At 49.6% G+C, this 16,925-nt stretch overlaps 7 protein-coding genes across 7 annotated transcripts; 2 read left to right on the top strand and 5 right to left on the bottom strand.

Moving 5' to 3' along the window:
• Positions 1-391: 391 nt before the first annotated feature.
• On the bottom strand, positions 392-1,512 carry Asppvi_001052 (PaaI family thioesterase; the record flags this gene model as incomplete). The annotated part of the gene is made up of 10 exons (XM_043297356.1): positions 392-461; positions 521-599; positions 702-720; positions 780-826; positions 897-968; positions 1,024-1,066; positions 1,125-1,190; positions 1,301-1,313; positions 1,386-1,426; positions 1,486-1,512. 10 exons carry the CDS (start codon positions 1,510-1,512, stop codon positions 392-394), a joined length of 477 nt encoding a protein of 158 aa, XP_043153291.1.
• A 295-nt stretch (positions 1,513-1,807) lies between these two features.
• Positions 1,808-3,365, top strand: Asppvi_001051 (TFIIH/NER complex subunit TFB2; the record flags this gene model as incomplete). The annotated part of the gene is made up of 3 exons (XM_043297355.1): positions 1,808-1,931; positions 1,988-2,075; positions 2,171-3,365. 3 exons carry the CDS (start codon positions 1,808-1,810, stop codon positions 3,363-3,365), a joined length of 1,407 nt encoding a protein of 468 aa, XP_043153290.1.
• Positions 3,366-3,840: 475 nt separating this feature from the next.
• On the bottom strand, positions 3,841-5,721 carry Asppvi_001050 (uncharacterized protein; the record flags this gene model as incomplete). Its single annotated transcript, XM_043297354.1, has 1 exon — positions 3,841-5,721. The coding sequence occupies one exon, from the start codon at positions 5,719-5,721 to the stop codon at positions 3,841-3,843; it is 1,881 nt and encodes a 626-aa protein (XP_043153289.1).
• Positions 5,722-6,170: 449 nt separating this feature from the next.
• Asppvi_001049 (PhzF family phenazine biosynthesis protein) lies at positions 6,171-7,133 on the bottom strand (the record flags this gene model as incomplete). The annotated part of the gene is made up of 1 exon (XM_043297353.1): positions 6,171-7,133. The coding sequence occupies one exon, from the start codon at positions 7,131-7,133 to the stop codon at positions 6,171-6,173; it is 963 nt and encodes a 320-aa protein (XP_043153288.1).
• Positions 7,134-7,715: 582 nt separating this feature from the next.
• tof1 (putative DNA repair protein (Tof1)) lies at positions 7,716-11,425 on the bottom strand (the record flags this gene model as incomplete). Its single annotated transcript, XM_043297352.1, has 4 exons — positions 7,716-8,824; positions 8,876-10,984; positions 11,046-11,283; positions 11,339-11,425. The coding sequence occupies 4 exons, from the start codon at positions 11,423-11,425 to the stop codon at positions 7,716-7,718; spliced, it is 3,543 nt and encodes a 1,180-aa protein (XP_043153287.1).
• Positions 11,426-11,791: 366 nt separating this feature from the next.
• Asppvi_001047 (3-hydroxyacyl-CoA dehydrogenase family protein) lies at positions 11,792-12,893 on the top strand (the record flags this gene model as incomplete). Its single annotated transcript, XM_043297351.1, has 3 exons — positions 11,792-11,920; positions 11,978-12,077; positions 12,163-12,893. The coding sequence occupies 3 exons, from the start codon at positions 11,792-11,794 to the stop codon at positions 12,891-12,893; spliced, it is 960 nt and encodes a 319-aa protein (XP_043153286.1).
• A 2,361-nt stretch (positions 12,894-15,254) lies between these two features.
• On the bottom strand, positions 15,255-16,833 carry arp6 (actin family protein; the record flags this gene model as incomplete). Its single annotated transcript, XM_043297350.1, has 4 exons — positions 15,255-15,393; positions 15,450-15,512; positions 15,566-16,274; positions 16,338-16,833. The coding sequence occupies 4 exons, from the start codon at positions 16,831-16,833 to the stop codon at positions 15,255-15,257; spliced, it is 1,407 nt and encodes a 468-aa protein (XP_043153285.1).
• Positions 16,834-16,925: the final 92 nt, after the last annotated feature.

The raw sequence follows: 16,925 nt of genomic DNA, 5'->3' as shown, positions 1-16,925 counted from the left end.
TCGTTCCTTCTACTGGGTAGTCTGTCTGTAGGGTTGCGTTCGAAGTTCTCATGTATATTCGGCACCAGATCCGATATAATACAATGGTGCTTTTGATTTAGCTCCGGTGTGACGTGCCTTCAAGCCGCTGTGTGCCTGCCGCCTCCATGGCCCCTTAAAATGAAGCAAATTCCGAAGTGCGGTGAATATGTTCGGGGCCATGAGAGATGTACAAGATGTTCATTCTTTCTATGTACAACAGCATTCCTAACTTGCTTCGATCTATAGAGACTTCTCGGATTCTCCAGATGGGGACCCTATGTATACATATGCCTCCTGAATGAGTGTGTCAGCCGTGATGGAAAAATCTACCAAGTCTAATGATGTAAGACGGCAAAATACGACGGTTTTTCTACGATTCCTTGCGTTCTCCGAGTTCCTCAACAATGTTTTTGGGGTCTTTCCAGGCGAGTGCAATGTACCTACGGGTCGACGCTGTCAGCTATTCGAACGGTCTTATCGGTGAAGCGCAAACACGTACTTTGTATGACTGCCTCTTGCGAAAACCTCACCCTTGGAGTTCATGAACTTGATGTTTGTGTATGCTAAGGTTTTCCCGACTGTCGACTTGGTTAGGCATATCGATGGACTAGAATGCGCATGTGCCTATGATGACATAGTTCTGGGAGGACTCGTCCCCCGATCATTGGTAGGAGACTTACACTTATCGCAAGTGACTTCCTGCATGCAAGTCAGTAATCTTGTAAAGAGCTTGACCCAAGGGAAGCTGAAAAACGAACCGCTTGGATCTTGTCGCCAACTTTGCCTCCGGAACTCAGGTACGTTACTTATGATAGAAAGCTCGTATCAGTATAAAGTTAACCTTGGGCTTATTCGGTATGGCTGGTCTGGCATACCATTAAGATCTGTCGAGACGCCAGTTGCGAACAAGCCTCGAGAAGCTACAGCTAGGGAGCCGCCAAGGTCCACTAGCCCCAAGGGTCAATGAGATGGCAGACAGGGTGACGGGTCTCATCGGTATACAGTACCCATACTGGCTATTGTCCCTCCATGAAGGATGCTGAGTCTATTCTAGTGACATTGTTAATGTATGGCGAGGAACAAGATGCAATCGGGAGACTTACCGTGTGCTCTTTCTGGATATCAAGCTCAAAGTTGACAGTTCCGGGTCGTGCAGCAGTTACACGAAGCTGAGAGCGGTTATTAGTATATCCCGATACGCTTGCCCGATGCTAATCGCCAGTGGGATCGCAGTGGCAACAATCGCAATTTTTGAAGAGTTGCAAAAGCAGAATCTTACATTATCAAGCAAGCTGTTACCTCAAGGGATATGCTCAGCGACCGCCGGGCTCGAGTGTCAAAATGAGCCCTCTGTCAGTACTTACCGAGGCTCCAACCCTGAGGTAGCCCGAAATGACTCCCAGACCTGTACAGAAACGGTTTACTACGAAAGCACCGTTTGAATTGGATGAATCTGATACTTACAGATCTGACAAATCGCAAAGCCGTCATGTTTACTCAGTGCGAAAAGCGCAATTGAAGATGTGAGGAATAGGAATGGTTAAGCAAATGGACAATGAAGCGTTACGTACTGGCTCTAAGGTATGGAGGAAGCTAAACAGTGAGATCATCGCCGACTGCGCTTTGTGGCCGCTATGGTCACCGGACAATATCTGCTGCAACTTCTCCAATCAGACACAGATTCACGACTACCCAGTTATCCTCACCCTTCATCGTTGAGGTTTCTTAGTGACAGCGCTTGATGATGCTGCAGAGATAACGAATTATTTTCGGTCCTGCAGGCAACATGGCTGCGGCACCACCCCGTCCTTTCGATTACTTGGAGAGCTTGCCCGGGACTGTCTTTAACAAGCTCTACCAGCAGCCCTCCACTGCTCTCGCCATTTTCAGGCGCATGCTGCCTGACCTGGGTATGTGCCTGCCCCGTCATCGCACAGAGAGCCCCTTTTGGACTGATAGATCATAGCAAAATGTTTTGTGATGGCGCTACTCTACCTTAAGGACCCGCTTCCAGCAGCGGATTTGGAGGCATGGGTCAAACCAGACAGCTTGAAGTGAGTATCACCACCTTCTCAAAGTGAACGTATCGGGAAGTATAGTCGCTGACTCCCAAAAGAGAGCGAGATAATGCGCTTTCAATTTTGGGCAGGTTGCACATTATGACCAGCACTACGACGTCGGATAATGTAAAAGCATACACCGTCACCGATCCGTTTGCATCCTCCCTTCGGCAGGCTCTCACCGGTGCCGAGCAAACTCAATCGTTTGGTGTTTTGTCGCAGGTATCTGACGAAGAAGCTGTCTCCATTGCGCACCTGGACGAGTATGCCAGACGGCAGTGGGAAGGAGTTCTGGGTTACATGGTGGGGACAAGTGGACTGGGTATGCAACGCGACGTCAATTTGAGCAAAGGCGTGAAGGAGCTCTTGCAGGCCGGCCACCTGGTTGAGATTAGGGATCGTCGAGTCGAAATTACTCAGGACGGTTTCGCTTTCGTTCTACAGGACGTCGGCACTCAAGTATGGCATATCCTAGTTCTTTACGTTGAGAGCGCAGCGGCCATCGGTATGGACAGCGTCGAGGTTCTTTCCTTTGTGTTCTTCTTGAGCAGTTTGGAACTGGGGAAATCGTATGAGAAGAAGCAGTTGACATCCAACCAACTGCGCACTCTGACCGACTTGGCCGACTTTGGTATCGTCTACCAAGAAACTCCGGATGCCACTCATTTCTACCCGACGCGCCTTGCAACCACCTTGACCTCCGACTCCAGTACTCTGAGCAATCCTCTCGCTGGCTCCCTTTCCGGACCTACGGGCACAGCCTCAAGCAAGGCCGGCTCCGGATTCATCATCATCGAAACAAATTACCGACTCTACGCATATACCTCCTCACCGCTCCAGATCTCCCTCATTGCACTTTTCACCACGTTGAAATATCGCTTCCCCAATCTGATCACGGGTAAAATCACCCGCCAGTCCGTCCGTCGTGCAGTCGAGATGGGCATTACCGCCGATCAAATCATCTCTTACCTATCGACACACGCACACCCGCAAATGCGCAAGCACAATGTGTCCAGGTCTACTTCTAATCAAGCCGGAATGCCGGTGTCCGTCCTACCGCCTACCGTCGTGGATCAGATTCGTCTTTGGCAGCTCGAGAGAGACCGCGTCAAAGCGACCCATGGCTTTTTGTTCAGGGACTTCAACTCTCTGGCCGAATATGAGGCCCCGTGTCGATATGCCGAGGAAATCGGCGTGCTGGTCTGGAAATCCGATCGGAAGCGGATGTTCTTTGTCACTCGACATCACCAGGTTGCTGCTTTCTTGAAGAGCAGGAGGAAGTAACGTCATTGCAGACGGGGAACCGGCCTTGTCGATACTTCCCGCGGATTAAAATTGTTTCTGTGATGCAATCTTTGACAAGCATGGTACGGCGTTGGGACGCTCCGCTTTTGAATATGGCGGATATTATACAGGGTCTGTGGCCTCTGAGGTTGTGGACTGGCTACTCAAGCGGGATTATGCTATATTCTACACGTCAGCCAGGCTGCTTGCAATGATTTTTAGAAGATGGTGTAAAATCAAACTCCGGTGTCATCCTAAGTACAGCAATTTGCAGTCAACACTTCCAACCAATGACTCCTCCAATCGCCTTTCCCAACAGATAGACATATGTCTAGTGTATCCCGACGCATTCATGTCCCAAACTCCCGAGTCAAGCACATTGATGTGGCCCAGATACCCATAATCCAAAGAAACACCACATGGTGAATACGCACAAACGATCTCATCTGCCATAATCTTTCACAATACAGCCTCATCACAACATCCAACGATCTCCATGAATAGCAATGTACTCGTCTCTGAACTCTCTCAGACTAGCCGACGCCTCCTCCGTCACGCAAACATTCTCAAGAACCATGAAGGCGCGCTTGACACGATAGTTCGCAAGGTTCGTATCTGCTTGGCCCAGAGGCCGGGAGTAACTCGACAGCATTCCAAATCCAGTGGCGATATCGGGTTCTTTGAAAGAATCTTCGTAGTGGAACGCGTTGGTGAGGGTCATGAAACGGCCAAGCCAATATTGACGGGGTTGTGCTCCGGATACCTGGAAGCCAGCAGGAGTAGTCGTGGTTAGCGTTCTCTGCTTGTTGCGTGGGATTCTGCTGGTGTGACTATCATCGCTGGGCAGTACCATTGTCTGAGTGCGATCTTTGTTTCTGGTCGTTGGCACCTTTGCGTTTGACTCGAACTGTTGGCTTGAGTTGGAAACACTCTGCTCTTGGTCGTCATCAGACGCTAGCTGTGAAATGACCTCTTTTTCAATCTGAAGAGCCTTCAGGTTGGCGAATCCTCTGCTCATCCGCAGTTTCTTGGGCAGCATATCGCTCGTGCTTCTCGGGATGCGATTCGTTATCTTGTATATGAAGGCGGGCTGGTTGTCGGACAACTGACGGTGAGTGAAGGCCTGCTGTCTTGGTGGAAGAGGTTCGCTGAATCGTACTTTCTTGACATTCAGGCCAGCAGCATTGTTTGGAACAGGGATGGCGCTTCCTCTTGTATTCTTGTTTATTCCTTGCTCCTCTGACGCCTTTCTTCCCTCTTGAAAGGCAGGAACGCATGGCTTTGCAGGAGATCTGAGCTTAGCAGGAACAGGTATAGAACTGCGTGGAGGGGCCAACCGAGCCATTTCAGCCTTTGAAGATGAAGAGGAAGTAGTTCGTGTGATCGATGAGCGAAGCTTCGATGATGAGTCCAGGGGAAACTCAGAGCGCTGCTCGACCATCTCGGCTTGCTTGAATTTCTGTCCCAGACATTTTTGACAGACTGAAGCAGTTTCAGCAACCGCTTGGACATTCTCAGCAGGTTCGGCAAGCTCAATAGGCACAGCAGGCTGAATAGGTTGAGAAGGTTGGGTGACTTGCACTGCCTGGATAGGTCTACCGATTCGGTAAACTCGAACGGGTTCGGTAGGTCGAACATATCGAACAGTCTGAGCTATTTTGACCAGCCGAGGAGGTGTAGGGATATCGATCTCTTCATCTTCGATTTCCTTCATTCCAACATTTGAGATGGATTTGTTTTCATCCTTGCCCGCGTCCTGTCTGAGATTGGTGTAGCGCCTGCTCAGTGATGACAGAACGCTCCGTTTCCCCTCTTTATGAAACGCTTCGCGAGAGTAAACGCATTTGGATGGAGGCTCAGTAGGGGCCGGTATCTTCGAATACTTGTTTTCGGACGATGAAGTCAAAGTTGAGCCAGTGAAACTGGTGGATCTAGAAGCCGTCTGACTGCTTGGTGGAGAGGAAAAGGGACTAGCTCTTGCTGTCAAACGGCGGATTGATATGTTGATCTTTCTGCGAGTTTTCCCATTGCTGGCTGTTGTTTCGTTCGAATCTTCAGAGCCAAATGAGGAGGACTTGCTAGGTAGAGGCATTGAGACTTGACGTTGAGAATCCCATGCTTCGTGTATCTGAGAGTTGCGACGCTTTCCCGTAAGCGAAGACAGAATTGAGCTTTCGTTCTTGATGGGAATGAATGAGCCAAACGAGAAGACGCGGCCAGCTCTGCCACTGTCATTTGGGCTGCTGTCTCTCTCGCTGCCCAGTGGTTGATAAGGGTGCTTTCCACTGCGAGTCTTGTTTCGAAGAACTTGAAGGGATCCCAACAGAGAAGCCCTACGGCTACGCTTCTCTGCCATGATCGGATTCCATTCAGGGTGCAGTCAAGACCAGAAGAATGACGGTAGATAAAATGTATTCAGAAGAATATTTGGATAGGATGGATAATACGTTTTGAAGATAGTAATATGTGCTGTTTAGAGAGGTGTAGATGGTAAGAATCAAATAAAGAGAAAGAACAGACTGAACAGTAGTATTTATCTTTATTTACTTGAGGATGACAGTATATGGTTACCGGAGATATCCATTTTGAGAGAGCAGATGCAGTGAATTGCCTCAAGTCTACCTGGTACATATCTGATAGTAGTATTCCATTCACGTCGGCTCATTCTCATTCACTAGCCCTCACAATCCGAAGCATCACGCAATATACTCGAAGAACTCGTCGCAGCTCAGACCAACCATGCATTGTCATCTCGTCATATTGCAGCCCAGTAGTGAACGCGTTCACGTTTAATCAGTCTTTGACTCATTTCGGAGGAAGTAGGATGCTTCCCTCGGATACCTTGACAGCGCCTCCCTGAAGCTCAACAGTGTTGATCTTCTTATCCTGGTTGACCACGACATCTACCCCAATCACACTGCGTCTACCCATCTCCACTCCTTGCACAATGTTATACTTATACTGACCAGGTTTTCCGTCCATCAAAGACAGGTAAGCGGCCAGACCGCTGGCCGCACTTCCTGTTGCTGGATCTTCTAGGTTTCCGAGAATCGCCCTGGTCCGAATGGTATTTGCACCAGTCTGCGGGTCCTTGACATTGCGGACGTAGAAGTATATCACACAGAGACCTGCATCCCAACCTTCATCCAGATAGCCAGAGCCCGCAGAGATAACCTCACCTCCCGTGGCCGTAGTGACGGCAGCGAGTGCCTCGAGGGAGGGTAGCTCGACATGGACCTGGCTCATCCCATTGACGATAGAGAAGATGGGGAAAGCTGGTTCCACGGTACCTGTTATACCGAAAAAGCCAGACAAGGAAGGGTGCAATCGGATCAGTTGCTGGAGCGGGAATCTGGACCGGTGCAGCCGCGTATTATGTGCGATTCTAGCGGTTACTGCAGGCGACGGCTGTCCCGATCGCAGCGAGATGGGGATATCCCCCGACTTGGTGGTCAGAATTTTGACGGCTTCCTTGTCGCCCTCATCCTGAGAAAGATATAGAAACCAGGAGGCAGCTCCTATGGTAGGATGGCCTGCGAATGGAAGTTCGCTGTCGGTGGTGAAGATGTCGATAGTGCGTCTCTCACCCTTGTCGGCATGGACAAAGATAGTCTCTGACAAGTTGAACTCGCGCGCGATCGACTGCTTCTGCTGTTGTGTCAGAGCTGGCTTGTTTGAGTCCGGAAGGAAGACCACGGCGAGCGGATTGCCAGCATACGGCTGTGCCGTGAAGACGTCCAAAGTGACGAATCGGATTTGTTCAGCCATGATAGTGTGGCAATTGGTTTGTTTGAAGTTAGATAAAAATCCAAGCTGCTGGAGGAGTCTTGATTTGCGTCTTTCATGATACAAACAGAGTAGGAGAAGCGCATTGGGATTTAAGGACTCTTAGCCGCTTCGTCCATGGATCTGTGACTCATCACGACAACGCTCGTGTTGCGGTCTTGTAATGCTACTCGTTGCTATCGGAAGATTAATGCAATTGGCCAAATGTCGATCATTTGATATGAAGCTGCTTATTTCGTTCATGATGGAGCTCTGATTGTTCCAAAATATTTTACTCATTGTAGAGTACCTTAGGGCTTGGATGTGCCGCTCTTCGAGCTACCGGACGACACAGTGGGAAATGGGCTATGGTATCTTGCGGATTGCTGCTGATTGCCGGAAAACCTCCGTTGGTAGTGGTGATATGCGAACCTCGAGCCTGTTCACTCAGTGGATGCAGAGCACCTACATATGGATGCGTTCGTGATTCGGTATATATGCTAAATGTACATTCACCCCCATGCCTATCAAGACCCAACCCGAACACCGCATGCAATAATCATTACAACATGATAGGTATACATTTCACTCTGAATCGCTTTCGATGACAAACCCAGCCCGCATTCTTCGTCGAGGCGGTGCAGCGAAAGGTGCTGCTTCATCGTCATCTTCCTCTACAGTATCAGGTGCAGGGGGCTCGGTCTCCCTATCGTCGTCCTCCGCACTCAGGACTTTGTCTCTATTACGATTTCGGCTGAAAGCTAAATCATCATCGAAATCGAGTTCATCTTCTTCGGAGGTAACAGGTGTGTCTTCGACATCACTAGCACCTTGGAGAGAAGGTGAGCCTAGTCCTGGAGAGTCTGGCGACCGAGCCTCCGTACCGGTCATGACAAGATCGTCATTGTCATCGAGCCCTTCAGTCCGTTGCTGGCGTCGCTGCCGCTTGCTCTGKGTATCTGCGGTCGAGGCAGTGTGCTGGTCGCTTTGCCGCTTGCGGCCACTACCTCTCTTCCGCGGTTTGTCACTAACCTCTTCAACGACCCCGTGGAGCAGAGCCTTCCTAATTCTTTCTGCCTGCTCCTTTCGTCTCTGCTCCTCAAGTCGAAAGAATTCCTGGTCTGCTTCTTCGTCCGTTTCCTCATCACTGGCGTGAATGTACAGATCGCTCTTGATTTTCGCTTGTCGAGCTAAAGCATTTTCCAGGCGTGCTCGACGCCGTTCCTCCAAGACTTGTTCATCGGGTTCTTCTTCTTCTTCGTCTTCATCTCCGGCTTCCTTGCGTCTCTTTTTGCGCTGTTTCTTCAATTGCTCGAGAGCGCTAGCCCTTGATCGTGGGTTGGGTGGGAATAGCGGCCCATCTGGGACGTTGTCATCACCCTCAGAATCGGAGCCAAAGTCTACGTCGGCGGTTTGGTCATCTCTGTCTCGCCTTGTATTGTTCCCTAATTTTCGCCTTATCAACTGGCTCAAGTCCCGGTCAGAGTTCTCTGTGACAGGCTCAGTCAAACACTGTTCAATGATGGATCTCGTATGCCGAAGATCTTGAGACGTGAGTGATGAAGGAACGATCCAGGAGGCTCCAGGAACATCCTCCATGCCTAGACGTTCGAAGCGAACCAAAGTCATGAGGAGACGTAGTTTGGCGTTGGAGAACATGGCCTTCTGGCATAACTCGTTGTTGGGTTTGACAGCTGTTCGATGTTAGTTACGTACGACCAGCCAGAAGTAATCAAAAGACGTACGAATCATTGGGTTGGGAGCTTTCTGTCCTTCCGATTGCTGTTCCTGACTTTCCCAGGACTCTCTCTCATCGGCTGCCGAATTTAAGATATCACTGACCCACTTGACCAGGTCAGTGTGCTCATCCTTGACCATGACATGCACAACAATCTTTATTTTCTCGTCGGTTGTCTTGGCTTCTCTCGGGTCAACTTCGAGCTCAGCCGGAGGTCTTTTAGACGCGGATATTGTCTGTTTCTCATGCCCAAACTCCAGGTAGAAAACAGTCGAGTTGATCTTACTGAACAGGAGCTCTGTGATCAAAGCCGGGCGTTGATCTATTTTCTTGATCATGCGCCGAATAATTTGCCGGACCAGTTCCTCCCATTCCTTGAAGATCGGTTTGCTCGAGTCCAAGGCACCCGGACCTTTGATCATGCGATAGAAGAGGTTGATGATATCAAGGCGAAACAGCAGAACGCTCATCTCTTGCTTGAAAGCTATCCTGTAAAAGTAGCGATGGGCTCGTTTCAATTGGTCCACATTCAGCTCTTTATAGTACTTCGTAAATGCGATAAACGTGTCAACACAGTTCTGGTTGCAGAACTTGGCGGCAAAGCGCCTGAAATCGAATTTGCGCTCCTTCGAAATTCTTTCGGCGTCCATCAAGTCTTCGTCTTCAGACGCGTGCTCCTCGTCATCGCCTTCGATATCGGCCTGTTTGGCTTGTTTGGCTTTGCGCTTTGCGCGGCGACGGGATCGGATCTGCATATCTACGTTCTCTTTGGAGTAATGCTCCAACATCTTTAAGAAAACATGAGCAAGCTGTGTGCATGCATCCAGGTAGCCGAATCCTTGCTCTTTATACCCGCGAATGATGGCGATGATGCGGTCATGGGTAGTCTCTTCATAGAAAATTCGATTCTGGATGTTGTCGGCAATCTCTTGATCTTCTTCAAGCGGTGATTGAGCCATCTCTTGTACAGTTAACAGAATCTGCGTGAAACAGCGCATTTCTGCAGTGAGGTCTTCGACGTCTTTATTGTCATAGCTGTACTGCATTGAGCGGTTCAGAAAGACAAATGTTTCCTGGTTGAGGACACTGGCAACAAGTGCATAGCTATCGGGTTCCATTTCCTTCAATGACTTGTCAACCAGATGTCGTTTTTCGCGTTGATGTGCACGCCGCACGCGCTCGGCTTCAAGAAACCAGGCAATGGTATAAAAGAATTGTCGTGTATTGATATCCATGACTCGATCAGCTTCACGTTCAATTGCTTTTCGAACGTGAGTGAAGAGCGGATTGAAGCCAGAATCCAAGAATTCTTCGACAAACATTCGTAGGTTCTTTGTCGCGGTCGAGTTGAGATTGACGGGCGTGTTAAAGTCATTGTTTGCCGTCACCTCGGTTTGCCTTCGACGTATCTGAGGCTTGTTCCACTTTTTGCTCTGATCCATCTTGTGAAGGGTTGCCTGKCTATCTTTGAGCACATCTTGTCCAGACACCGTGGAGACCTTGGCGTCATCGCGTTTCACCCAAATCATTGTCCCAAACCTGCCATGCCGAGTTGGTGCGTTCTTTGCGTATTCCCGCCGCAGAGACGATTCCTTCTGCAAAAGTTCACCGAGCTCATCTGTGCGCTTTGCCTTTCGTTCGGCATCGTTCATGAAGAGTTTCTCCACGTTGACTCCTTTGACAATGTGGAATAATATCTCGAGGAGGACCACATCTTGAAGGCTGAAATCATCTCCTACATTGGAGCACATGGTCAGAAGAAGAGCGAAAGCATCTTGATTCTGGAAAGCATTAATGGTCGCCGATCTTGACGTTTCCTCTTCATCCCCCTCCGCCGCCAGTCGAGTATTTGGCGAAATCACCGCGATATTTCGAAGGAAGTAGAGCATGAGCTTCAATATGCCTTCATCCCGAGTCGTTCGTTCGGATCGAGGGACTGCCATGCTGGGGAGGCCGATTCGGATGACGGTTCGAAGGATGCTGTCGCTACCATGACTGAGAATACCACGTTTATAAAGAACCTGGGCTTGTTGCAAATACGGTGTGTGTCGATGATGGTTGACTGTCATTTCACTGTGTACCTCCAATGGCCATGTCAGAGGCACCAACAATTCCACTGTTCTTTGTCAGATCCACAGATCATCGAGCTCCTTTCCGTACCCATTCAGCTCACTTACGGCACGCCAATGCAATCCTCGACATGTGTTTGCTCTTTTGTCCACTAGTCGACCAGAGGGTCAAGATCGGCAACAGGTCGCCGTTGACGAGATTGGCTTCCCCCAGACATCGTGCAACATCCATGCGGTTGTTCTTTTCATCGTACAATTTCAACCAACGCTTGATATCTCGTAGACAGGCCAGTGCATCGTCACCCAAGACGTAGCGGTCCGCGTTCTCGCCATTGAAACCTCCGAGCTGCAGATATTAGCACAACTTCTTACTTGTGAAGGAGGGTATCGACTCTACTTACTGCAGTAACGAGGCTATAAACATGAGCGCGGACATCAGGATCTACGACCTGGACACTCTCGCTCAACGGCGCACCTTCTTCATCCATGGTCGTCGGCTCAATTCCGATCGTCCACCGACGCTGTTGTCTGGCAGACCGATAGCATCACCATAAACATTGATAGTGATGAAAAGCCAACCTTTAATTCGCGCCCATTACAGCAGCCAATGATAACGCGTTATCTCACGCGTCTCGCGTTTATTAGAATGGCCAGCCTCGGTTTATCGGAGAAGGTATTTACCCGATGGCCGAAGATAGCCGATGACGTCGGATCACATGAGTCGGGTGAGCATGGGAAAGAGAAAGCCAATGTCCCATAGACCTTCGGCTGTTTTCGTTTCTAGTTTTCTTTCGTTGTCTGCGTTCAATTTCTTTTTTGGTTCTTTTAGGAGGCAATTACAATCGTCTCCCGCCATGTTCTCAGCTTCTGTCCGGGGTGTGGCCCGCGTAGGCTCGTCAATTACCTCTCGTTCCTTCAGCACTTCCACCGCGGCCTATGCTGCCGAGGTTAAGTCCCTGGGTGTGATCGGGGCTGGTCAAATGGTGAGCATGCTTTTACACTGTAACTTTTCGGCAGGTCATATTCTAAGTGGTCTGCAGGGTCTGGGTATTGCTCTTGTTGCTGCTTCAAAGGCCCAGGTTCCTGTTACCCTGATCGACAATTCCCAGGCGTCTTTGGACAAGGGTCTCACATTTGCCGGTATGCTCGATACCGTCCAATTGTCCACTACACTCCTGTAATTCCCAGGGATATTCCAATTAACAATCAACCTGTTCCGCCTCAGACAAGCTCCTTCAGAAAGATGTTTCCAAAGAGCGCCTTACTCGGGAGGCTGCCGACGCCGTTCGTGCGCGCATCACTCCCAGTCTGAACATGGACGACCTTTCGTCCGTGGACTTTGTGATCGAGGCCGTCCCCGAGATCCCCGACCTCAAGACTTCCATCTTCTCCAAGCTCGCTCAAATTGCACCCAAGCATGCCATCCTCGCAACCAACACCTCCTCTATCCCGATCACTAAGATCGCTGCTGCCACCACAGCCGATCCGACAGATCTCCAGGCTCCTTCCCGTGTGATCTCCACTCATTTCATGAACCCCGTACCTGTGCAAAAGGGTGTTGAGATCATTGCCGGTCTGCAGACGTCCAAGGAGACCGTGGACGCCGCAATTGCCTTTGTGCAGCGCATGGGCAAGGTTGCAGCCGTTTCGGCTGATTCGCCTGGTTTCCTCGCTAACCGTATCCTCATGCCGTACATCAACGAGGCTATCATCTGCCTGGAGACTGGAGTTGGTGCCCGCGAGGACATTGACAGCATCATGAAGAATGGGACAAATGTTCCCATGGGACCTTTGACCCTGGCTGACTTTATTGGTCTTGATACCTGCCTGGCTATTATGAATGTCTTGCATCAGGAAACTGGTGACAGCAAGTATAGACCGTCAGGGCTGCTCAAGAGGATGGTTGATGCTGGTTGGCTGGGTAAGAAGAGCGGAAAGGGCTTTTACGACTACTAAGCTGGTGACTCCCGCTGTGATGTTTGAAGTAACATATAACGTGATATCCCTCGCTGTATGCTACCACTTGGCTATATATACCATATCTACCGAAGGGCGGAATATCCAACATTGAAATGTCAAAGTTGGAACAAGTTATTTGCATTTGCTTCATTATAAATGGTCGTCGAGAGTCATCGTCAGCATGGGATCTAGCAAAATAATGGTTCATAGTACAACAAAACACATCGCTTCAAAATCAACATATTAGCCAGTTTCGTCGATGGATGTTTGTGCACTTCGTAATCGACACCTATTCTTCCAGCTCTCTGTCGGCGAATCTCATGGCTGCCACGATGGCAGCAAGCTCATCTGCATCATGTGCTGCCAATCCGTCTCTAAGAGGCGCGCCGTTTTGGCATTCTGCGGTTACGTTTCCTAACGCATTGTGATGGCAGATAAGCCATGGTCCACCACATGTATAGCTTGGCTGCGTCAGTATCTCGTATGCTAACGATGAGGTGAAGGATAGGACTGACCAAAGATCTGCTCCACACCTACAAGTTATACGTTGGCAGCCCTCATGAAGCTCTACCATTGCCCCACAGCGAAAACATCTCTGCCAGCCTTGAGTTCTGGCGAGTTCGAGAAATTCAGTCAGTCCAGGGTCGAAGGAACATTTGCCAGGTGCATGAGCCTTGTCCCGACACCCCCGGCAGATGGCAGTGCCACAATACGGGCAGTGCTGTGTTGTTGATCGGCCTTTCAACTTCTCAAGCGCTATCCATTTCCCGCATCTCATCGCGGGACAATACCGACGTTCTCTGGCCGGTGTCGCATATTCCCGCGTTTTCAGCTTAAACAGGGCTTTCTCCTTATCTGTCAGTTTCGACAGGACTTGAGTGGACGGAATCACCTGCGAGCAGCACTTCGGCGGAAACAACTGCTCATTTGCCATGGCTGTGAGTGCCAATCGGCTGAAACAATAATCGCAATATTTGTGCTGGCAAGGGAGAATCTCCAAATTCTTAACAGATCTGCTGTTAAAGCAGACCGTGCAACGTCTTTGTTTGCAGTTAGTACATAATCTATGCGATAGAGCTACTCAAGCTGAGGAATGGAACTTACTCCTTTTTTCGTGATAATCTTTGGCAAAGGCGCGCCAGGTTGTCAGTGACACCAAATCTTGCGAGGACACAAAGCCTCTTAAGTCCTGCAATATGGGCTTGCAAGTGCGAATCAGATTTCCCCAGCGCTGGACGAGCGTCGATATTGCGACTGGTCGTTGCACGATGAGCACTTGCGTATTTTGATTTCTTGTCCGAAGAAGCTCCTAATGGAGCTATCATTTTAGCATCACTAGCAACCAGTCGCTCCTCTTCATCTCGACTCTGAATGCGGCCGGTAATCAAAGATGATAGATTGATAGGAGGCATGATTAGCTCGGTTGATTTATGCTCATGCCCGTTATGTTGGAGACGATCAAAGCAGGCGATCGCGATATGCGCGCGCCCTCGAACTGCTTCGGCTGATCGTAAAGACGGCATGGCAATCTGCCAAGAACAGTGGTTGTCGAGCCACTGGTCTTATAGCATAATAGCATGACGATGAAGTCTGTAGTATGGTTCTGATAGATATGTGCCCTTCATCATTTCGTCAGTCGGGGCTGAAAAGGGCGAGAATAATTTGGTATGACCCCTTCCCATGGCACCTTCAACCGAGGGTATATCGCTGGTGCCTGAGCGAAGCCATGGTTCCAGTGTCTCTCAGCCTGCCACATGCGCGCGGGCCTGGTTTCTGGGGGATCATCATTCGACATGGAGGTTTTTCACCCAGTGAGTACTTGTTCCGGCGCCTGGGAGCGTGTTCTGGCGACACAATGACTGAAACATGGGGAAAGAGAGTATGAAGTGAACCGCGGATACCAACATCTCCAGTGTCGGATGTAAGAATCGCTGACGTGTAAACCTTGATGCAGCCAGTGCGGTGCACAACAATAATACTATTATCACCGCTTACTGATGACTCGTACGATAGCGGGATTCTTGTCAAAATCTTCTTGGAATTTGTAGAGGATCTCGACGCATGATAGGAGCCAGCCTGCTGATTCTGCAAACAGTCAGCGCCATCAACGGGTTCGCAAACAGAACAAAAGCAAAAGCAGTACGACCTGCTCACAGACAAAATCTCTAGCTACGACACGTGCACATTTCCGTTCAATCTTCAAAGTCTCAGATCATTCAGTTTATTGCTAAGATCAAGGGTATCATTGGATGCAGCATTTGAAGAACACCCCAACAACGATCATGCACAATACACAATAGAAACCCACTATACTCCGGTACCGATCCAGAGGGAAGCCCGCAAGTAGCAAAGCTACGCTCAGAGAATGCCAGAAAATTTCCGTCCCGCCCATGAAGAGCCATACTCCTGATATTCCTGACGGGTGATGGCGAGTTTTCTCAACTCGTCTCTATTCGTCGCTAATCGTGACGCTCCAAGCCATGTGGAACGTATGGGGCTAAGGACAAGCTGAATGAGAACGTGTTTCGAGGGAAACTGTCAAGGTGAACTTACTCATGAGGGCGCCGAACTCTGACAACGCATTCTGCCGAAGCTATCTGTCGCAGCTCGCTTTCCCTGGGAATGTGTTAGAACCGAAAATGATGGTCATCGTATCACGGCGGCCTTACAATCGTTCCAGAAAACCTGGTATCAATGTATTGCCTCCAACTACCAGAACATTCGCTAGGAACGACGGGTGTAGTCCGGTAGGCAGAACTGAAAGACTCTGGAGAATGATGTCCGGAATACCGGCTTGCTTCATACMAATGTCACTTGGGGTGAACAGAATTTCTGGCACAGTAAAGCGTTCGTTTCCCAGAATCAGAACATCCTCGGACAGCGCCTCAGCATTGCCGCCAGAAAGAATACTCTTCCTCTTCTTCGCATTGGAAAGAGGATCATGGGGTCGCATGAAGCCCTTCTTCCCTGTGTTAGGGTCAGGTAGCACATAATCAACTGTGATCCCTTCGGCTGCGTCTGCCAAGCCACGTTTTCGGTTGCCCTGCCAGGTCTGTTCCAAGTCACCAGCAAAGTCGTTGCTTACGAAACAGACAGCCTCCTTAACCTCGTTCATGATGTAAGTTTCATCAACCATGTTGTACTGCCTCATGGACACCATCTCTTTTAGGTAATTTGTTAGATGTCTGCCACCAATGTCGAGTCTCCGAATGGCGCGCTGGATGGGTTGCCCTTTGTAAACGGGTGTTACTGTTGTATGAGAGTAGCCGGAGTCGACGACAAGTAAGCATTCCTTCGGTAAGATCGGAGACGAAGGGTCTTGTCCAATAGGGTCTCCGAACAAGGACTGAACTTCATTCCAAGCATTCAGCATCGGTCCTGGGGAAACAGCGTCAATAACCAGATGTAAGACAGCAGGGGAAGAAAATCCGGCCCGCTCACCTACACATCTCACATAGCCTCCAAAGCCCCATTCTTCCATCACAATCTCATCAGCATTCTTTTGTAGGGTCGGCAAAGCGTTCGGTGCCTCGGTGAGCACGAGCGTTGTATCTTCTGGAGATTCAATCCGAAGATCTTTCGACCGCACCGTTTTCTCATCGAAGAATGCGTTTTCCCATATTTCCTTCTGTGCTTCCCAGTTGACAATGTACCCTTTCTCCACCGGACGCCTAAATACCATCTCGTTCCAGTCGGTAACTTGCGAGTTGAGCTGTGCACCAATGTAGATACGGTTTCCGCGTGTCTTGGCAATAGCATTCGGGATTGTGCTGCAGGCTGAAAGAGCCTGGTCTAAATCTTCGGGAGGTGGAAGCTCGGGCGCATACCCGGCTTTCATAGTATATGCGCCATTGTCGATTACGAATGTCTTCTCCGGTAACGACTGGACTTTTGGAGCGGAGTCTCGTGCGGAGGTACGAGGTTTAGTAGCGCCCATCCTGTCAATGAAACATACGGAAAATATGTTCTTCAACTTATTGGGTTCGGTTGTTCGACATCATCTGAAAAGTTCTTCTTGATGGACTGGTG

This window comes from Aspergillus pseudoviridinutans (assembly GCF_018340605.1).
Source record: "Aspergillus pseudoviridinutans IFM 55266 DNA, scaffold_1, whole genome shotgun sequence".
In the NCBI taxonomy this organism is placed as follows: Eukaryota; Fungi; Ascomycota; class Eurotiomycetes; order Eurotiales; family Aspergillaceae; genus Aspergillus; species Aspergillus pseudoviridinutans.
Note: the sequence above shows the minus strand (reverse complement) of the source record. Positions and strands in the feature narration are given on the sequence as shown.